General features: G+C 49.9%; 1 protein-coding gene across 2 annotated transcripts in view; it reads left to right on the top strand.

Moving 5' to 3' along the window:
• LOC106587790 (chondroitin sulfate synthase 1) overlaps positions 1-16,085 on the top strand; it is a 104,985-nt gene extending 88,900 nt beyond the window's left edge. For both annotated transcript variants that reach the window (XM_045708939.1, XM_045708938.1), the window contains exon 3: positions 11,862-16,085. In XM_045708939.1, coding sequence (XP_045564895.1) covers positions 11,862-13,457 — 1,596 coding nt within the window. In that variant the 3' untranslated portion in view covers positions 13,458-16,085. The remainder of the gene's footprint in view (positions 1-11,861) is intronic.
• Positions 16,086-22,618: the final 6,533 nt, after the last annotated feature.

Genomic DNA, 22,618 nt, shown 5'->3' with positions numbered 1-22,618 from the left:
CTCTCTCTCCCTCTCCTCTCTGGCTGGTCAGCTCCACTCTCTCTCCCTCTCCCTCTCCTCCCTGGCTGGTCAGCTCCCCTCTCTCTCCCTCTCCTCTCTGGCTGGTCAGCTCCCCTCTCTGTCTCTCTCCCTCTCCCCTCCCTGTCTCTCTCCCTCTCCCCTCCCTGTCTCTCTCCCTCTCCCCTCTCTGTCTCTCTCCCTCTCCTCTCTGGCTGGTCAGCTCCACTCTCTGTCTCTCTCCCTCTCCCCTCTGGCTGGTCAGCTCCCCTCTCTCTCCCTCTCCTCTCTGGCTGGTCAGCTCCCCTCTCTGTCTCTCTCCCTCTCCCCTCCCTGTCTCTCTCCCTCTCCCCTCTCTGTCTCTCTCCCTCTCCTCTCTGGCTGGTCAGCTCCACTCTCTGTCTCTCTCCCTCTCCCCTCTGGCTGGTCAGCTCCCCTCTCTCTCCCTCTCCTCTCTGGCTGGTCAGCTCCTCTCTCTGTCTCTCTCCCCTCTGGCTGGTCAGCTCCCCTCCCTGTCTCTCTCCCTCTCCTCACTGGCTGGTCAGCTCCTCTCTCTCTCCCTCTCCTCTCTGGCTGGTCAGCTCCCCTCTATCTCCCTCTCCTCTCTGGCTGGTCAGCTCCCCTCTCTGTCTCTCTCCCTCTCCCCTCCCTGTCTCTCTCCCTCTCCCCTCCCTGTCTCTCTCCCTCTCCTCTCTGGCTGGTCAGCTCCTCTCTCTCTCCCTCTCCCCTCTGGCTGGTCAGCTCCCCTCTCTCTCCCTCCCCTCTCTGTCTCTCTCCCTCTCCCCTCTCTGTCTCTCTCCCTCTCCCCTCCCTGTCTCTCTCCCTCTCCCCTCCCTGTCTCTCTCCCTCTCCCCTCTCTGTCTCTCTCCCTCTCCCCTCTCTGTCTCTCTCCCTCTCCCCTCTGGCTGGTCAGCTCCTCTCTCTGTCTCTCTCCCTCTCCCCTCTGGCTGGTCAGCTCCCCTCTCTGTCTCTCTCCCTCTCCTCTCTGGCTGGTCAGCTCCTCTCTCTGTCTCTCTCCCCTCTGGCTGGTCAGCTCCCCTCTCTGTCTCTCTCCCTCTCCCCTCTGGCTGGTCAGCTCCCTCTCTGTCTCTCTCCCTCTCCCCTCTGGCTGGTCAGCTCCTCTCTCTGTCTCTCTCCCTCTCCCCTCTGGCTGGTCAGCTCCTCTCTCTGTCTCTCTGTCTCTCTCCTCTCTGGCTGGTCAGCTCCTCTCTCTGTCTCTCTCCCTCTCCCCTCTGGCTGGTCAGCTCCTCTCTCTGTCTCTCTCCCTCTCCCCTCTGGCTGGTCAGCTCCTCTCTCTGTCTCTCTCCCTCTCCCCTCTGGCTGGTCAGCTCCTCTCTCTGTCTCTCTCCCTCTCCCCTCTGGCTGGTCAGCTCCCCTCTCTGTCTCTCTCCCTCTCCCCTCTGGCTGGTCAGCTCCTCTCTCTGTCTCTCTCCCTCTCCTCTCTGGCTGGTCAGCTCCCCTCTCTGTCTCTCTCCCTCTCCCCTCTGGCTGGTCAGCTCCCCTCTCTGTCTCTCTCCCTCTCCCCTCTGGCTGGTCAGCTCCTCTCTCTGTCTCTCTCCCTCTCCTCTCTGGCTGGTCAGCTCCACTCTCTCTCCCTCTCCCTCTCCTCTCTGGCTGGTCAGCTCCCCTCTCTCTCCCTCTCCTCTCTGGCTGGTCAGCTCCACTCTCTGTCTCTCTCCCTCTCCCCTCTGGCTGGTCAGCTCCACTCTCTCTCCCTCTCCCTCTCCTCTCTGGCTGATCAGCTCCCCTCTCTCTCCCTCTCCTCTCTGGCTGGTCAGCTCCACTCTCTGTCTCTCTCCCTCTCCTCTCTGGCTGGTCAGCTCCCCTCTCTGTCTCTCTCCCTCTCCCCTCCCTGTCTCTCTCCCTCTCCCCTCCCTGTCTCTCTCCCTCTCCCCTCTGGCTGGTCAGCTCCCCTCTCTGTCTCTCTCCCTCTCCCCTCTGGCTGGTCAGCTCCCCTCTCTGTCCCTCTCCCCTCTGGCTGGTCAGCTCCCCTCTCTGTCCCTCTCCTCTCTGGCTGGTCAGCTCCCTCTCTCTCTCTCCCTCTCCTCTCTGGCTGGTCAGCTCCACTCTCTGTCTCTCTCCCTCTCCTCTCTGGCTGGTCAGCTCCCCTCTCTGTCTCTCTCCCTCTCCCCTCCCTGTCTCTCTCCCTCTCCCTCCCTGTCTCTCTCCCTCTCCCCTCTGGCTGGTCAGCTCCCCTCTCTGTCTCTCTCCCTCTCCCCTCTGGCTGGTCAGCTCCCCTCTCTGTTCTCCCTCTCCCCTCTGGCTGGTCAGCTCCCCTCTCTGTCTCTCTCCCTCTCCCCTCTGGCTGGTCAGCTCCCCTCTCTCTCCCTCTCCCCTCTGGCTGGTCAGCTCCCCTCTCTCCCCTCTGGCTAGTCAGCTCCTCTCTCTGTCCCTCTCCTCTGGCTGGTCAGCTCCCCTCTCTGTCTCTCTCCCTCTCCCTTCTGGCTGGTCAGCTCCTCTCTCTGTCTCTCTCCCTCTCCCCTCTGGCTGGTCAGCTCCTCTCTCTGTCTCTCTCCCTCTCCCCTCTGGCTGGTCAGCTCCCCTCTCTGTCTCTCTCCCTCTCCCCTCTGGCTGGTCAGCTCCCCTCTCTGTCTCTCTCCCTCTCCCCTCTGGCTGGTCAGCTCCTCTCTGTCTCTCTCCCTCTCTCCTCTGGCTGGTCAGCTCCTCTCTCTGTCTCTCTCCCTCTCCCCTCTGGCTGGTCAGCTCCCCTCTCTGTCTCTCTCCCTCTCCCCTCTGGCTGGTCAGCTCCCCTCTCTGTCTCTCTCCCCTCTGGCTGGTCAGCTCCTCTCTCTCCCTCTCCCCTCTGGCTGGTCAGCTCCTCTCTCTGTCTCTCTCCCTCTCCTCTCTGGCTGGTCAGCTCCCCTCTCTGTCTCTCTCCCGTCTCCCCTCTGGCTGGTCAGCTCCCCTCTCTGTCTCTCTCCCTCTCCCCTCTGGCTGGTCAGCTCCTCTCTCTGTCTCTCTCCCTCTCCCCTCTGGCAGGTCAGCTCCCCTCTCTGTCTCTCTCCCTCTCCCCTCTGGCTGGTCAGCTCCTCTCTCTGTCTCTCTCCCTCTCCCCTCTGGCTGGTCAGCTCCACTCTCTCTCCCTCTCCCTCTCCTCTCTGGCTGGTCAGCTCCCCTCTCTCTCCCTCTCCTCTCTGGCTGGTCAGCTCCTCTCTCTGTCTCTCTCCCTCTCCCCTCTGGCTGGTCAGCTCCACTCTCTGTCTCTCTCCCTCTCCCCTCTGGCTGGTCAGCTCCCCTCTCTGTCTCTCTCCCTCTCCCCTCTGGCTGGTCAGCTCCCCTCTCTGTCTCTCTCCCTCTCCCCTCTGGCTGGTCAGCTCCCCTCTCTCTCCCTCTCCTCTCTGGCTGGTCAGCTCCTCTCTCTGTCTCTCTCCCTCTCCCCTCTGGCTGGTCAGCTCCTCTCTCTGTCTCTCTCCCTCTCCCCTCTGGCTGGTCAGCTCCCCTCTCTGTCTCTCTCCCTCTCCCCTCTGGCTGGTCAGCTCCCCTCTCTGTCTCTCTCCCTCTCCCCTCTGGCTGGTCAGCTCCTCTCTCTGTCTCTCTCCCTCTCCCCTCTGGCTGGTCAGCTCCACTCTCTGTCTCTCTCCCTCTCCTCTCTGGCTGGTCAGCTCCCCTCTCTGTCTCTCTCCCTCTCCCCTCCCTGTCTCTCTCCCTCTCCCCTCCCTGTCTCTCTCCCTCTCCCCTCTGGCTGGTCAGCTCCCCTCTCTGTCTCTCTCCCTCTCCCCTCTGGCTGGTCAGCTCCCCTCTCTGTCTCTCTCCCTCTCCCCTCTGGCTGGTCAGCTCCTCTCTCTGTCTCTCTCCCTCTCCCCTCTGGCTGGTCAGCTCCTCTCTCTGTCTCTCTCCCTCTCCCCTCTGGCTGGTCAGCTCCCCTCTCTGTCTCTCTCCCTCTCCCCTCTGGCTGGTCAGCTCCTCTCTCTGTCTCTCTCCCTCTCCCCTCTGGCTGGTCAGCTCCTCTCTCTGTCTCTCTCCCTCTCCCCTCTGGCTGGTCAGCTCCCCTCTCTCCCCTCTGGCTAGTCAGCTCCTCTCTCTGTCTCTCTCCCTCTCCCCTCTGGCTGGTCAGCTCCCCTCTCTGTCTCTCTCCCTCTCCCCTCTGGCTGGTCAGCTCCTCTCTCTGTCTCTCTCCCTCTCCCCTCTGGCTGGTCAGCTCCCCTCTCTGTCTCTCTCCCTCTCCCCTCTGGCTGGTCAGCTCCCCTCTCTGTCTCTCTCCCTCTCCCCTCTGGCTGGTCAGCTCCTCTCTCTGTCTCTCTCCCTCTCCCCTCTGGCTGGTCAGCTCCCCTCTCTGTCTCTCTCCCTCTCCCCTCTGGCTGGTCAGCTCCCCTCTCTCCCCTCTGGCTAGTCAGCTCCTCTCTCTGTCTCTCTCCCTCTCCCCTCTGGCTGGTCAGCTCCCCTCTCTGTCTCTCTCCCTCTCCCCTCTGGCTGGTCAGCTCCACTCTCTGTCTCTCTCCCTCTCCCCTCTGGCTGGTCAGCTCCTCTCTCTGTCTCTCTCCCTCTCCCCTCTGGCTGGTCAGCTCCCCTCTCTGTCTCTCTCCCTCTCTCCTCTGGCTGGTCAGCTCCTCTCTCTGTCTCTCTCCCTCTCTCCTCTGGCTGGTCAGCTCCTCTCTCTGTCTCTCTCCCTCTCCCCTCTGGCTGGTCAGCTCCCCTCTCTGTCTCTCTCCCTCTCCCCTCTGGCTGGTCAGCTCCCCTCTCTGTCTCTCTCCCCTCTGGCTGGTCAGCTCCTCTCTCTCCCTCTCCCCTCTGGCTGGTCAGCTCCTCTCTCTGTCTCTCTCCCTCTCCTCTCTGGCTGGTCAGCTCCCCTCTCTGTCTCTCTCCCTCTCCCCTCTGGCTGGTCAGCTCCCCTCTCTGTCTCTCTCCCTCTCCCCTCTGGCTGGTCAGCTCCTCTCTCTGTCTCTCTCCCTCTCCCCTCTGGCAGGTCAGCTCCCCTCTCTGTCTCTCTCCCTCTCCCCTCTGGCTGGTCAGCTCCTCTCTCTGTCTCTCTCCCTCTCCCCTCTGGCTGGTCAGCTCCTCTCTCTGTCTCTCTCCCTCTCCCCTCTGGCTGGTCAGCTCCCCTCTCTTGTTGTAGGTAGGTGGATGGTAGCTATCTCTCTGCAGCAGGGGCGTGTGTGTTGACAGCGAGAGCCGGTAATGTCATTGGACCATAATGGAACATTGCACCTCTGAGCTGAAATATACCAGAACTGGCCACCTAGAATGAAGCACCATTTAGACACATACACGCAAGCTGTCTCTCTCACATGCACACACAACAGACACACACACAGCAGACACACACAACAGACCCACAACAGACACACACAACAGACACAGGTCTGGTGCTGCGCTCCTTTATCATGGGCCAGAGATGTGAGTGGCTAGTCCCAGCCTGTACCAAACCTGTCACACTGGTGTCAGCAATAGACTAGGTTACTGCCCTCCAGTCTTCCCTGTGGGATTCAACTGGTGTCAGCAATAGACTAGGTTACTGCCCTCCAGTCTTCCCTGTGGGATTCAACTGGTGTCAGCAATAGACTAGGTTACTGCCCTCCAGTCTTCCCTGTGGGATTCAACTGGTGTCAGCAATAGACTAGGTTACTGCCCTCCAGTCTTCCCTGTGGGATTCAACTGGTGTCAGCAATAGACTAGGTTACTGCCCTCCAGTCTTCCCTGTGGGATTCAACTGGTGTCAGCAATAGACTAGGTTACTGCCCTCCAGTCTTCCCTGTGGGATTCAACTGGTGTCAGCAATAGACTAGGTTACTGCCCTCCAGTCTTCCCTGTGGGATTCAACTGGTGTCAGCAATAGACTAGACTGTGGGATTCTCTGACTGCTTCCGTAATGGCACCCTATTCCCTACATTCCCTGTCCCCCCAACTAATGCTAATGACCTAATAATACCTGCATGTTGCCTAGGGCCTGAGTTTTTCCAGTCACATTCCTGCCCCTGATGGTTGCTGATCAGAGGAGCATATATTTCCCACAGAGTTGCCCTCAAGCCGAGTGGCATTCCAACAGCCCTTCACATTCCAACACCTGAGAAGTTTTCTGAACGCCAACCTGGCTCTATTCTCACCCCTTAATGGTGATTTCAGACAACTTGGCCCTTGTAATATTGGTTAAATAGCAGATGGTGTCTGCCGTTGGTGTTTCCCTTGGCCATGCTGTATGTTCATCACAGATTTAACTGGCTCTCAGTTTACGCACGACTCCAGAGGAAGCCTACGCTAGCCAGCACTAGCCCCGACATGAGCCAGACTGGAACCGCCACTTACCCAGCCAGTGTCCCAAATGGCACACTATTCCCTATGCAGCTCAGTACTTTTGACCAGGGTCCCATATGGTTCTGGTCAAAAGTAGTGCACTACATGGGGAATAGGGTGCCTTTTTGGACACAACCCCAGAGTGCATATCTACTCACATTACTTTGCAGGGTTCTGCCGTCCAGCCGTAATGTGTTGATTTAGGCCCAAGTAGCGCGGTCCAAGGAAGACAATTGTATCACCTGTCTCCGAATGCAATCGTTCCACAATGACTACATGTTTGTTCAGGGGGGATATTTAGTCGCGCTGCGATAGCGTTGCCCTCTTGTAATGGACTTGATAGCTCTGTTTGTTTTCCCTCTGCTTTGTTTGGAGTGGCGTCCATATTGACTTTATGGAGGCTAGGAGATAAAGAGTTATCAGGGAAGGGAAGATGAGACAGTGGCATGACTAATTCTACATTTACAACACTGAGCTGTCGTCTTAATGTGTCCAGATAGGATACAACACTGAGCTGTCGTCTTAATGTGTCCAGATAGGATACAACACTGAGCTGTCGTCTTAATGTGTCCAGATAGGATACAACACTGAGCTGTCGTCTTAATGTGTCCAGATAGGATACAACACTGAGCTGTCGTCTTAATGTGTCCAGATAGGATACAACACTGAGCTGTTGTCTTAATGTGTCCAGATAGGATACAACACTGAGCTGTCGTCTTAATGTGTCCAGATAGGATACAACACTGAGCTGTCGTCTTAATGTGTCCAGATAGGATACAACACTGAGCTGTCGTCTTAATGTGTCCAGATAGGATACAACACTGAGCTGTCGTCTTAATGTGTCCAGATAGGATACAACACTGAGCTGTCGTCTTAATGTGTCCAGATAGGATACAACACTGAGCTGTCGTCCTAATGTGTCCAGATAGGATACAACACTGAGCTGTCGTCTTAATGTGTCCAGATAGGATACAACACTGAGCTGTCGTCTTAATGTGTCCAGATAGGATACAACACTGAGCTGTCGTCCTAATGTGTCCAGATAGGATACAACACTGAGCTGTCGTCTTAATGTGTCCAGATAGGATACAACACTGAGCTGTCGTCTTAATGTGTCCAGATAGGATACAACACTGAGCTGTCGTCTTAATGTGTCCAGATAGGATACAACACTGAGCTGTCGTCTTAATGTGTCCAGATAGGATACAACACTGAGCTGTCGTCCTAATGTGTCCAGATAGGATACAACACTGAGCTGTCGTCCTAATGTGTCCAGATAGGATACAACACTGAGCTGTCGTCCTAATGTGTCCAGATAGGATACAACACTGAGCTGTCGTCTTAATGTGTCCAGATAGGATACAACACTGAGCTGTCGTCTTAATGTGTCCAGATAGGATACAACACTGAGCTGTCGTCTTAATGTGTCCAGATAGGATACAACACTGAGCTGTCGTCTTAATGTGTCCAGATAGGATACAACACTGAGCTGTCGTCTTAATGTGTCCAGATAGGATACAACACTGAGCTGTCGTCTTAATGTGTCCAGATAGGATACAACACTGAGCTGTCGTCTTAATGTGTCCAGATAGGATACAACACTGAGCTGTCGTCTTAATGTGTCCAGATAGGATACAACACTGAGCTGTCGTCTTAATGTGTCCAGATAGGATACAACACTGAGCTGTCGTCTTAATGTGTCCAGATAGGATACAACACTGAGCTGTCGTCTTAATGTGTCCAGATAGGATACAACACTGAGCTGTCGTCTTAATGTGTCCAGATAGGATACAACACTGAGCTGTCGTCTTAATGTGTCCAGATAGGATACAACACTGAGCTGTCGTCTTAATGTGTCCAGATAGGATACAACACTGAGCTGTCGTCTTAATGTGTCCAGATAGGATACAACACTGAGCTGTCGTCTTAATGTGTCCAGATAGGATACAACACTGAGCTGTCGTCTTAATGTGTCCAGATAGGATCTCCTCCTGATGAAGTGCCTGAAGAGACGGTTGTATATTGGGGAACCTTTTGTCTTCTGTTCCCGAGCCGTCTATTCCGATGCCTCTGCTTTTCCACCAGTTGTCGTGATCACAACAGATTACTACAATCAGACCTGGGTTCAACCAGTATTTGATGTATTTCAAATGCTTTAAGTGTTTGATCTAGCTTGCCTGGAGTGCCAGATGGGCTAGGTTTGCACCATTCCATTGGTTACATGTGAACTCAGTCAAGCACAGATTTTTGAAGCGTTTGAACACAGAAAGTCTGAATACAATAGGTTGTTAAAACCTGGCATAAAACACATGGTATGCTTTTCAGCGCTTAGCTTATCTGTCCATCACTGAGCTTGGGCTTCTCCACCTTCTTCACAAAGCTCTGCTTGATGTGGTTGTGTGTGACACAAGGCTTAAAACTCACAGCAATAACTTACCATTTATATTTTTCTTCCTTTTATTTCTTAATGAGCCATTCAGGGTGATTAGATGAAAGTGTGCTGATGTGAGGCTTGTGAGCGGTGTGTTATGGAGGCTTAATGACTGTGAAAAATCATTCTAATGAGTCTTAACTGCTGATGGAGACATGGAAGACAAAAGTCAGGTCATTAGAGGTGGTAATGATGGGGAAGCCATGGGAGAGAGGGAGGTAAACATCCTGACTGGCTGACTGGCTGGCTCGCAGCAGTGCTGATGTCTACTGCCTCACAGCTGGGCACTCAGAACAATCCGACTTGGCCTACCTGCTGGGGTAAGTCTCAGTACTCTGAAGTGGCTCCTTCTAATCTTCTTCCTTTCATTTGGCCACCTCTCAGAGCAGAGGAGATCTTCATTTATCTACCTCTCAGAGCAGAGGAGATCTTCATTTAGCCACCTCTCAGAGCAGATCTTCATTTAGCTACCTCTCAGAGCAGAGGAGATCTTCATTTAGCTACCTCTCAGAGCAGAGGAGATCTTCATTTAGCCACCTCTCAGAGCAGAGGAGATCTTCATTTGGCCACCTCTCAGAGCAGAGGAGATCTTCATTTAGCTACCTCTCAGAGCAGAGGAGATCTTCATTTAGCTACCTCTCAGAGCAGAGGAGATCTTCATTTAGCCACCTCTCAGAGCAGAGGAGATCTTCATTTAGCCACCTCTCAGAGCAGAGGAGATCTTCATTTAGCTACCTCTCAGAGCAGAGGAGATCTTCATTTATCTACCTCTCAGAGCAGAGGAGATCTTCATTTAGCCACCTCTCAGAGCAGAGGAGATCTTCATTTAGCCACCTCTCAGAGCAGAGGAGATCTTCATTTAGCCACCTCTCAGAGCAGAGGAGATCTTCATTTAGCCACCTCTCAGAGCAGAGGAGATCTTCATTTAGCCACCTCTCAGAGCAGAGGAGATCTTCATTTAGCCACCTCTCAGAGCAGAGGAGATCTTCATTTAGCCACCTCTCAGAGCAGAGGAGATCTTCATTTAGCCACCTCTCAGAGCAGAAGAGATCTTCATTTAGCCATCTCTCAGAGCAGAGGAGATCTTAATTTAGCCACCTCTCAGAGCAGATCTTCATTTAGCTACCTCTCAGAGCAGAGGAGATCTTCATTTAGCTACCTCTCAGAGCAGATCTTCATTTAGCTACCTCTCAGAGCAGAGCAGAGCAGAGGAGATCTTCATTTAGCTACCTCTCAGAGCAGAGGAGATCTTCATTTAGCTACCTCTCAGAGCAGAGCAGATCTTCATTTAGCTACCTCTCAGAGCAGATCTTCATTTAGCCACCTCTCAGAGCAGAGGAGATCTTCATTTAGCTACCTCTCAGAGCAGAGGAGATCTTCAATTAGCTACCTCTCAGAGCAGAGGAGATCTTCATTTAGCTACCTCTCAGAGCAGAGCAGATCTTCATTTAGCTACCTCTCAGAGCAGAGCAGATCTTCATTTAGCTACCTCTCAGAGCAGAGGAGATCTTCATTTAGCCACCTCTCAGAGCAGAGCAGAGGAGATTTTCATTTAGCCACCTCTCCAGAGCAGAGGAGAGGAGATCTTCATTTAGCTACCTCTCAGAGCAAAGGAGAGGAGATCTTCATTTAGCTACCTCAGAGCAGAGGAGAGGAGATCTTCATTTAGCTACCTCTCAGAGCAAAGGAGAGGAGATCTTCATTTAGCTACCTCTCAGAGCAAAGGAGAGGAGATCTTAAATTTAAAATTAAAAATTAAAAATTCATTTAGCTACCTCAGAGCAGAGGAGAGGAGATCTTCATTTAGCTACCTCTCAGAGCAAAGGAGAGGAGATCTTCATTTAGCCATCTCTCAGAGCAGAGCAGAGGAGATCTTCATTTAGCTACCTCTCAGAGCAAAGGAGATCTTCATTTGGCCACCCCTCCAAGCAAAAGGGAAGGAGAGGAAATCTAAAAACATCTGAAAGTAGATGAACACTGTCCATGTCACTGACTTCTCCAAAGTATGGAAGGAGATGATGGGAAGGAGAGATAGAGAGGAAGCCACTTTATATTATAAAGATGCACCCGATGGTTTGGTGTCCAAACAGGGCTATTTGCCAGTCACTTCTCAGAACCAGTGAAACATGGACACGTGTAGGGGCTGACTACTGCAGCACAGTCTTTTTCCTACATCTTATTGTATATGCTCATTAAAGAAATGTGTGGAAGGCTGCCATGCGATAGCCCTCTTGGTTCTGATGTAATAGCCTACCTGACCCCTCACACTCTAAAGCTTGGGGTTTGCTTAAGATTTCCATTGATAATAGACTGCTTGATTTTATGGTTTTCCACGTGCCAACTCCTCCTAGGTGCAGGAAGGCAGGGGCAGAGCCCATGGAAAAGCAAAGAGACTTATTCAGTGAGTTCTTGTGACCAGCCGTACTTACACTAGTTAGGTATCGCTTTCAAAAAACTATCAGGCCTGGCCTCTGTACCGGTCCTGTCCGATTCTGTGTATTGCCTTTCCCCCAGGGGAGTGGGTTTGTGGCTGCATTCCAGAGCCGTCCTTCTCAAAATTGGAGGCCTTTTTCTGAGCGGTGTCTGTCTTTCGCAAATAGACCTCTGAGGGCTCCCTTCATTGGATTGGTCAACAACACAGACCCTTCCTTCTTGGCCACGCTTGAGTCGCTGCCAATAGGGGCCTCAGCAGCTGTCCCGAAGTTTACTCACACGGCCCCCTGTGATTGGGGGAACATTAGGTTTGTAAAGCCTCAACAGGTTTGCAGTAAACACTCATCGAACCGCCGAGGCTTACCCGCTCCCTGGTCAATATTTGAGGGCTCTGTAAGCTCAGAGCTCACCTCCAGAAGGCATTCCTTCAGCCTGTTCTAATTTGCACTTTGCATTAGCTGCAGGACGTCTGATAAAAATAACATCTCTATTGGGCTGCAGGAGTTTACGTTCATATAGACATCCATCTTAATAAATCCTCAGTGGAGCAGTATACAAGTACAGGCTCAAGCTATGTTGTGCAACTTGTTTTTTGCTGTTTTCGCATTTTAGAGGGCAGAATGTTTTCTGTCCTAGAGGGCGCTCTGTATGCGTTGTGCTTTTGTACACTCCCATAAAGGGCCTAGTCTATATAATGCATGAGTGTTCTATTGTGCCATATGTAGTTTATTGATGTAACCTCAGCCGTTGTCTACCTCTCTTCTCTCCCCAGATGCAGCAGCTGTTCTACGAGAACTACGAGCCCAACAAGAAGGGATACATCCGCGACCTCCACAATAGCAAGATCCACCGGGCCATCACCCTGCACCCCAACAAGAACCCGCCCTACCAGTACCGCCTGCACAGCTACATGCTCAGCCGCAAGATTGCCCAGCTCCGCCACCGCACCATCCAGCTCCACCGTGAGATCGTCCAGATGGGCCGCTACGGGGCAGCCGAGCCCAGCCGAGAGGACCTGCAGCTGGGCATGCCTCCGTCCTTCATGAGGTTCCACCCTCGGCTCCGCGAGGAGGTCCTGGAGTGGGAGTTCCTGACGGGCAAGTACCTGTTCTCCTCGTCTGACGGTCAACCCCCCCGCCGGGGAATGGACTCCTCCCAGCGTCTGGCCCTGGATGACATCATCATGCAGGTGATGGAGATGATTAACGCCAACGCCAAGACGCGGGGACGGGTGATCGACTTCAAGGAAATCCAGTACGGCTACCGGCGGGTCAACCCCATGTACGGGGCGGAGTACGTGCTGGACCTGTTGCTCCTCTACAAGAAGCACAAAGGGAAGACCATGACGGTGCCGGTGAGGAGACATGCCTACCTCCAGCAGACCTTCAGCCAGATCCAGTTCAGAGAGGAAGAGGAGATGGACGCCAAGGTGCTCGCCAGCAGCATCAACCAGGACTCTGACTCCCTGTCCTTCCTCTCCAACTCCCTCAAGATGTTCGTGCCCTTCAAGCTGTCCAGCTCTAGCCAGGACCAGAAGGAGCCGAAGGAGCCTAAGGTCAACATACTGGTGCCGCTATCCGGACGCTACGACATCTTTGTCCGCTTCATGGCCAATTTAGAACGGGTGTGCCTGATCCCCAACCAGAACGTCAAGCTGCTCATCCTCCTCTTCAGCACCGACAACAACACAGAGCGGGTCAAGCAGGTGGAGCTGATGAGGGAGTACCACGTCAAGTACCCCCGTGCCGAGATGGAGATCCAGCCCGTGTCGGGCTCCTTCTCCCGGGCCTTGGCTCTGGAGGTGGGCTCGGCCCACTTCTCCAACGACTCACTGCTCTTCTACTGCGACGTGGACCTGCTCTTCACAACCGACTTCCTCAAGAGGTGCCGGGGTAATACGGTCCTGGGGGAGCAGACCTACTTCCCCATCATCTTCAGTCAGTACGACCCCAAGGTGGTTTACGCCGGCAAGGTGCCCAGTGAGAACCACTATGTGTTCACCGCCAAGACGGGTCTGTGGCGTCACTACGGCTTCGGGATTGTCTGTGTTTACAAGGGCGACCTGGTCGGGGCCGGGGGCTTCGACACCTCCATCCAAGGGTGGGGCTTGGAGGACGTGGACCTCTTTAACAAATTTGTCCAATCAGGGATCCGGTTGTTCCGGAGCACGGACCCGGGGATCGTACACGTTCACCATCCAGTAGTGTGCGACCCCAACCTGGAGCCCAACCAGTACAAGATGTGCCTGGGCTCCAAAGCCTCGTCGCACGGCTCGACACAGCAGCTGGCTGAACTGTGGCTCGAGAAGAACGACCACGGCTTCCGGAAGGTCGGGAGCTCAAATAACGAATCCCTCAGGACAGCGTGAGAAAGCACTCCGGCCAGGACTGACATAAACCAGTATGTGGAGTCCCCCAGGCCTGGGTGTCTTTCCCTCTTCCCATTTGTCTTAGCAGCATTTTTAACTACCTAATTTATTTTTTACAGAAACAAAAAAGACTTACATGGATATATTTTGGAAATATGCTTTTTTTAAGAAAACGTGAACGTTGAACTGACAGACAAACGTGACTGTAGAAGATGTTTTAATTAATGCTGAAAAATAAAGAATATTGATGATGAATATTCCTTTGGATGAGCCTACCATAACTCTGGTAGCAAGAACAAAGTGCTCTGATGTCTTATTCTACCAGTCTAGTAATAAAGACCATTCTGTGTTATTTGTACAGTAACCTTGTCCCCAGGTTGTTGCACATATAAGCCTGGGATATCAACAATTCAAAGTTTGCCTTAGTGGGAGTGACCATAGAATTCTATGGCAGTGACCTACTGAGTAAAGTACCTGTCGTCATTTAATTTGAGCAAATCACACGACTGTGAGGCGTGTTATGGGAGATGATTGGTTGGTAGATTAAGCCAATGCGCCAGGAGTTTCTCACAGTCATTCTGTATTGACTAACGAAGGCCAAGTTTGATGCGTTGGTCCACCAGATTCATCCCATTTGGGCGAAAGTGTCTGGGAACTACATGATCTATAAAGAGAGTATGGGGGATATGGTGATATTAGGGTTATATTATGTGTACCTCAGTGATGTGCATGTACAAGCTCTTTAAAAGGTGTAGCGTTTGTCTTGTGCGTGGAGAAGACGGACGTTCTTCAGACCAGCAGTGCTCTAAATGGAACTGGACTCTTGATTGTGAATGTTTACAGGAGGTTGATATGAACAAACATTTCATCATTGAAAAAGGTTGACTTAGATGAAAAGCAATTTGAAATAAGACTAAAGGGCCATTTTGATTCCTTTTTATTTGTTTATAATACAGAATAACACTGTTGTTTTTTTCCATTGATTTTAGATTTTCTTTTTATTTACTTCTGTGAACACAACTGCTGGATTTAATATCTGCAATTCTTCTTCCGCTGTCTAATTTATTGAATTTGCAGTCTCCATTCTCTGTTACCTGACTGTTGGAATATGTATATTAGAAAAATGGTATACCCATCTGTTGTTGGATAGTGTTGTTTTTCCATTTTCTTTTTGTTTCTCTCTCAAACTCATCTGATTACCAAAGAGTTTTTGCACAGTGTGTTTTAGGTGTTGTATGTCATGTTGTTTTCTAGGAGGTGCAGGCACAAACATGACATGTACCGTAGATTAAGAGGTATAGTGAGTGAGGGAGCACCGTCCTGGGCCCAGCTCTTTACTAGCTCTCATGAGGAATCTAAGGCCTATATCAAACTAGTCATCCAGATTTAGGAAGGGGAAGGTATGGGAACAAAGGAAGGGGAAGGTATGGGAATGCTGTGCTCCTTCATAGAACTGGAAGGAATTCTAAATCATTTTAGAACTCTTGGAGTGAATTCCAGAACCTTCTCAGCACCCATTGGTACAATGAATTAGAATAGAACTCTTAGAATGAAATCTGATTTTTATACTGAACAAAAATATAAATGCAACATGCAACAATTTCAAAGATTTTACTGAGTTACAATTCATATGAGGAAATCAGTCAATTTAAATTAATGAATGAATCTACGGATTTCACATGACTGGGAATACAGATCTGTTGGTCATAGATACCTTAAATGAAATGGGCCTCACAATGGTCCTCAGGATCTCGCCACGATATATCTGTGCATTCAAATTGCCATCGATAAAATGCAATTGTGTTTGTTGTCCGTAGCTTATGCCTGTCCATACCATAATCCCCACCGCCACCATGGGGCACTCTGTTCACATGACGCCATACAAGTGGTCTGCGGTTGTTAGGCCGGTTTGACATACTGCCAAATTCTCTAAAACGATGTTGGAGGCGGCTTACGGTAGAGAAATTAATATTCAATTCTCTGGCAACAGCTCTGGTGGACATTCCTACAGTCAGCATGCCAATTGCATGTTTCTCAAAACTTGGGATATCTGTGGCATTGTGTTGTGACAAAACTGCACATTTTAGAGTGGCCTTTTATTGTCCCCAGCACAAGGTGCACCTGTGTAATGATCATGCTGTTTAATCAGCTTCTTGATATGCCACACCTGTCAGGTGGATGGATTATCTGGAAAAGGAGAAATGCTCACTAACAGGGATATAAGCTTTTTGTGCATATGGAACATTTCTGGGATATTTTATTTCAGTTCATGAAACATGGAACAACACTTTACATGTTGCGTTTCTATTTTTGTTCAGTGTAGAACTCTGAGAATGAATTATAATTCTATGAATTATCTGGTCCCTGTCTATTTAGGAGAATGTCTTCTGTGCAGTAGCACGCCCCTGGTTTTGGGTTCAAGTTTAAAGGTCTCCTCTACTCCACACAGTCTTTAAGCCCAAGAGAAGACCGGGTCAGCTACACTTGGAGCAGGAGGGCCAACTGTGCTCTACCATAATAGTCTTGGTTTTCTGGGGCTTTTTAATATTTCTGTTGTTCATTCAGCCCTGTCCAACTGGGAAAGGTTTTATATTTAAGAAATAAAATGAAGAATGTTTATCAAAAATGCTTTTGTTGTGGTGGTGTACTTGTTTTAGATAAGCATTCATTGACAATGTGGCCATTTTAAATGATGACAGTTGCATTTTACAGGCAAGGCACGTCAAGACATAACAATAGTAGTTCTAACTTTGGTGATAACTGTCAGACTGTCAGAGCTTGAATGTGACAAATTACAGTAGGATCCATAAATGTACCCTGGTCTCAGATCTGTATATTCTATCATGTCAACTCCTTGACAATGAGTTGATATGATGGCATAAACTAATCTGGGACCAGGCTACCATAAATGGGCCTGGACAAGAGATTTGCTCAGCATAAGTGTTTGCTTATTATTTTCAAAATCATATGAAAACATATGAATACTCATGATAACCCTGGTGTATTAAATTCCCAACCTGGCTTCATAACATCATGGCCACATAATCATCTCTTGACTCCTAATAACACTCCTCTTCATTATGAAAGCTGATGACTGGAATGCTTTCTGGGGCCAAATGGCTCCCGTGCATCACGTTAATAGTGGATGGGGAGACTTTTGCTCTTGCTTTGAGCACATCTAGAAAAGCAACATAATCAATTTATTTATTATTATTATTATTTAGGAGTAAATGTATTATCAAAGTGTACTGTATGTTCTCGTGGACAGAAGTGCCCTGGAGTGAGGCTGCCTGGAGGAGACTAGAGTTTGTTTTCTGAATCTCCTCTGAGAGACAACTGAAACCAGGACAATATTAAGCCTATGTTCCAAATGGCACCCTATTCCCTACATAGAGCGCTTGTCAAAAGTAGTTCACTATGTACCATGGTCAGAAGTAGTGCACTACATATGGAATAGGGCACCATTTGGGACGCAACACAACTGATGAATCATGGCTGTAGCTGATCTCCGAGGCCTAGCTCTATGAAGCATGTGGTGAGCTTTAATAGAAAGCAGCCGTATGACATCCTGTGGCTTCTAGAACTCAGAGAGGAGAGACCCAGTCTCGGGCCGTTCAGATAAACGCTGTGCTCTGTCCTCTTCACAAAGAATCTCCCTCTCAGAAATATAGCTTTTCTAAGGTGGCAAGTGATGTTTTTTACTCTTTCCAGACGTTTGCTAGACCACTAGCTATATGGAGCCAGGTAGCCTACTGGTTAAGAGTGTTTGACCAGAAACCGAAAGGTCGCTGGTTCAAATCCCAGAGCTGGCAAGGTGGGGTAAAAAATCTGCCGTTATGCACTTGAGAAAGGCAGTTAACCCCCAGCAACAATTGCTCCTCCACTGATTAAGGTGGAGTGGTTGGGCTAAATGTGGAAGACACATTTCATTTGAATGCATTCCATTTTTTTTTTTTACATTTATTTAACTAGGCAAGTCAGTTAAGAACAAATTCTTATTTACAATGGCGGCCAAAGAACTGCCTTGTTCAGGGGCAGAACGATAGATTTTTACCTTGTCAGCTCGGGGATTCGATCTAGCAACCTTTCGGTGACTGGCCCAATGTTCTAACCACTACCTGCCACCCTAAGTATTTGAGTTGTTCAGTTGTGCAACTGACTAGGTTAGGTATCCTTTATTTCTTTGAAGGAGTCATGGAGTTATGTTACTTCTGGTACAGGCATCCATACCTGGTGCCTGATGGATGGGGCTTTGCTCTTTTGGGACTATTCTATTGGTTCCATTTCAGGTAAGCAACGATCTCAAATACTGTTTGGGGTGGATGACAAATGCTGTGACTGTGTCTGTCTGTGAAGGTCTATGAGATTGCCTGTTTGTAGACATGTCTGGGTTTGTGTGTGTGTGTGTGAGTGTGTGTGACGTCCGTTCATGTGTGACTGCATAAGCCTAAGACATGGCTGAAACTCTTTTGTCTCCTTCCCCCATTCTCGGTCTGTGTGTCTTTATGGTCACAGAGCAGACACAATATGGGGATATTGACTTTTCCTGCTATTTGCATGAGGCCCGGTTTCACTGAGCCCGGTAGGAGCTTCCTGTGGCCCTATAGCAGCCTGTCCCAAATGCACCTATTGCCTTTGTAGTGCACTACTTTTTACCAGGGCCCATAAATAGAGGATAGGGGTCTTTTTGGGATACAGCCAGTGTCTCCGGTAAAATTAGCCGACTAGCTAGGCTGAAATTCAATCAAACCCTCCATAACAATATCTACCTAGTGTTTTTGTTTACAAGCTTCACCCTGTGTCCACACACTTGTTATTCTGAAGGTGAAAACATATCTCTAAGGGGAGTCTACGATCTGCATCAGCAACGATCTGCCAGCACGCCTCCCCCTCTCTACCATGTCTCTGACTGATCAACTGTTTCTGCCAGCACACCTCCCCCTCTCTACCATGTCTCTGACTGTGATCAACTGTTTCTGCCAGCACACCTCCCCCTCTCTACCATGTCTCTGACTGTGATCAACTGTTTCTGCCAGCACACCTCCCCCTCTCTACCATGTCTCTGACTGTGATCAACTGTTTCTGCCAGCACACCTCCCCCTCTCTACCATGTCTCTGACTGTGATCAACTGTTTCTGCCAGCACACCTCCCCCTCTCTACCATGTCTCTGACTGTGATCAACTGTTTCTGCTAGCACACCTCCCCCTCTCTACCATGTCTCTGACTGTGATCAACTGTTTCTGCCAGCACACCTCCCCCTCTCTACCATGTCTCTGACTGTGATCAACTGTTTCTGCCAGCACACCTCCCCCTCTCTACCATGTCTCTGACTGATCAACTGTTTCTGCTAGCACACCTCCCCCTCTCTACCATGTCTCTGACTGTGATCAACTGTTTCTGCTAGCACACCTCCCCCCTCTCTACCATGTCTCTGACTGTGATCAACTGTTTCTGCCAGCACACCTCCCCCTCTCTACCATGTCTCTGACTGTTATCAACTGTTTCTGCCAGCACACCTCCCCCTCTCTGCCATGTCTCTGACTGATCAACTGTTTCTGCCAGCACACCTCCCCCTCTCTACCATGTCTCTGACTGTGATCAACTGTTTCTGCCAGCACACCTCCCCCTCTCTACCATGTCTCTGACTGTGATCAACTGTTTCTGCCAGCACACCTCCCCCTCTCTACCATGTCTCTGACTGATCAACTGTTTCTGCCAGCACACCTCCCCCTCTCTACCATGTCTCTGACTGTGATCAACTGTTTCTGCCAGCACACCTCCCCCTCTCTACCATGTCTCTGACTGTGATCAACTGTTTCTGCCAGCACACCTCCCCCTCTCTACCATGTCTCTGACTGTGATCAACTGTTTCTGCTAGCACACCTCCCCCTCTCTACCATGTCTCTGACTGTGATCAACTGTTTCTGCCAGCACACCTCCCCCTCTCTACCATGTCTCTGACTGTGATCAACTGTTTCTGCCAGCACACCTCCCCCTCTCTACCATGTCTCTGACTGTGATCAACTGTTTCTGCTAGCACACCTCCCCCTCTCTGCCATGTCTCTGACTGATCAACTGTTTCTGCCAGCACACCTCCCCCTCTCTACCATGTCTCTGACTGTTATCAACTGTTTCTGCCAGCACACCTCCCCCTCTCTACCATGTCTCTGACTGTTATCAACTGTTTCTGCCAGCACACCTCCCCCTCTCTACCATGTCTCTGACTGATCAACTGTTTCTGCCAGCACACCTCCCCCTCTCTACCATGTCTCTGACTGATCAACTGTTTCTGCCAGCACACCTCCCCCTCTCTACCATGTCTCTGACTGTGATCAACTGTTTCTGCCAGCACACCTCCCCTCTCTACCATGTCTCTGACTGATCAACTGTTTCTGCCAGCACACCTCCCCCTCTCTACCATGTCTCTGACTGTGATCAACTGTTTCTGCCAGCACACCTCCCCCTCTCTACCATGTCTCTGACTGATCAACTGTTTCTGCTAGCACACCTCCCCCTCTCTACCATGTCTCTGACTGATCAACTGTTTCTGCCAGCACACCTCCCCCTCTCTACCATGTCTCTGACTGATCAACTGTTTCTGCCAGCACACCTCCCCCTCTCTACCATGTCTCTGACTGATCAACTGTTTCTGCCAGCACACCTCCCCCTCTCTACCATGTCTCTGACTGATCAACTGTTTCTGCCAGCACACCTCCCCCTCTCTACCATGTCTCTGACTGATCAACTGTTTCTGCTAGCACACCTCCCCCTCTCTACCATGTCTCTGACTGTGATCAACTGTTTCTGCCAGCACACCTCCCCCTCTCTACCATGTCTCTGACTGTGATCAACTGTTTCTGCCAGCACACCTCCCCCCTCTCTACCATGTCTCTGACTGATCAACTGTTTCTGCCAGCACACCTCCCCCTCTCTACCATGTCTCTGACTGTGATCAACTGTTTCTGCCAGCACACCTCCCCCTCTCTACCATGTCTCTGACTGATCAACTGTTTCTGCCAGCACACCTCCCCCTCTCTACCATGTCTCTGACTGATCAACTGTTTCTGCTAGCACACCTCCCCCTCTCTACCATGTCTCTGACTGTGATCAACTGTTTCTGCCAGCACACCTCCCCCTCTCTACCATGTCTCTGACTGTGATCAACTGTTTCTGCCAGCACACCTCCCCCTCTCTACCATGTCTCTGACTGTGATCAACTGTTTCTGCCAGCACACCTCCCCCTCTCTGCCATGTCTCTGACTGTTATCAACTCTTTCTGCACAAAATAATAAAACAAAAAACAACCCGTCAACAAGGGGGATGGATTGTTGTGCAGTATTTATCCTCTGGGCAGATGAAACGTTTCGTTGGAATCGCTCCATCTCAGAAGGGTTCGAATTCAATCTTCCCCCCACCCTTTTGTTGGTTCGGTTCTTTCTGGCTTGGCCACATCTGGTTTTGATTAGGGCAGTAATGGCCGCCTCTGTCGTTCCCTCAGGGCGAGATGAACTGAAAACAATTTTAAATGGCTTCCTGCAATGATCTGGATGTGTTTGGGGGCTATTGTTGAAATGGCAAAGGTGCCTTAAGCTGTATTCCAAATGACACCCTACACCCTTAGTGCACTACTACAATAGGGCTGTGGTTTAAATGTGCCCTATATAGGGAATAAGGTGCCCGTGACAGTGCATGGGGTTTAACACTGTCTGGGTATCGGGCATAGGCAATGACTCAAAGGTAAAGGCACAGGAGACAAGGAGCGCAATGCAAACAAAGAGGCTTTTATTGAGAAAAAGCTAATTAAACCCTGGCTCTTTCAGAGCTGTACAAGGTTCAGACTAAACTCATATCCCTTTCATACACATACCAACATCCCTCAAATGTACCATGCCTGATAGTTTTACACTAGCTCTGTGGTATATATGAAAGGGGTTGGGGGTAAAAAAAAAATGAAAGCCACCTAAAGACCTAGTCATGATTTCTGCATTTTCACAGACCCTGTAACCAAAATACAGGTATCGGGTCTTGGTGAATGGTTCTCTGCTTTTTTTCAGGTAAATTCATTAACACTTAAATTGTTTAACGCCTCCCTAATTTGAAATGCAAAACCCACCGACCCTCCCAATTTGGCAGTTACCTACTGATGAGCATAAAATGGGTATACAGTGCCTTCAGAAAGAATTCACACCCCTTGTACCCTACACATACAATTATCTATAAGGTCCCTCAGTCAAACACAGATTCAGCCACAAAGACCAGGGAGGTTTTCCAATGCCTCGCAAAGAAGGGCACCTATTGGTAGATGGGTAAAAAAACTAAAAGCAGACATTGAATATCCCTTTGAGCATGGTGAAGTTTTTAATTATTCTTTGGATGGTGCATCAATACAACTAGTCACTACAAAAATACAGGCGTCCTTCCTAACTCAGTTGCCGGAGAGGAAGGAAACTGCTAAGGGATTTAATGGCAATGATAGGATTACACTGAGAGGATGGATCAACAACGTTGTAATTACGCCACAATACTAATCTAAATGACAGAGGGAAAAGAAGGAAGCCTGTACAGAATAAAAATATTCCAAAACATGCATCCTGTTTGCAACAAGGCACTAAAGTAATACTGCAAAGAATGTGGCAAAGCAATTCACTTTTTGTCCTGGATACAAAGTGTTATGTTTGATGCAACACATTAAGAAGTACCACTCTCCATATTTTCAAACATAGTGGTGGCTGCATCATGTTATGGGTATGCTTGTAATCGTTAAGGATTGGGGAATTTTTCAGGATAAAAAATAAACCGAATGGAGTTAAGCACAGGCAAAATCCTGGAGGAAAACCTGGTTCCGACTGCTTTCCACCAGCCACTGGAAGATCATATCGTCTTTCAGCAGTACAATAACTTAAAAGATAAAGGCTAAGTCTACACTGGAGTTGCATACCAAGAAGACAGTGAATGTTCCTGAGTGACCTAGTCACAGTTTTGACTTAAATCAGCTTGAAAATCTATGGTAAGACTTGAAAATGGCTGTCTAGCAATGATCAATTACCAACTTGACTGAGCTTAAAGATTTTGAAAAATAATAATGTGCAAATATTGTACTATCCAAGTGTGCAAAGCTCTTAGAGACTTACCCAGAAAGACTCACAGCTGTATTCACTGC

The sequence above is a fragment of the Salmo salar genome, chromosome ssa26 (assembly GCF_905237065.1).
Source record: "Salmo salar chromosome ssa26, Ssal_v3.1, whole genome shotgun sequence".
Classification (NCBI taxonomy): domain Eukaryota; kingdom Metazoa; phylum Chordata; class Actinopteri; order Salmoniformes; family Salmonidae; genus Salmo; species Salmo salar.
Note: the sequence above shows the minus strand (reverse complement) of the source record. Positions and strands in the feature narration are given on the sequence as shown.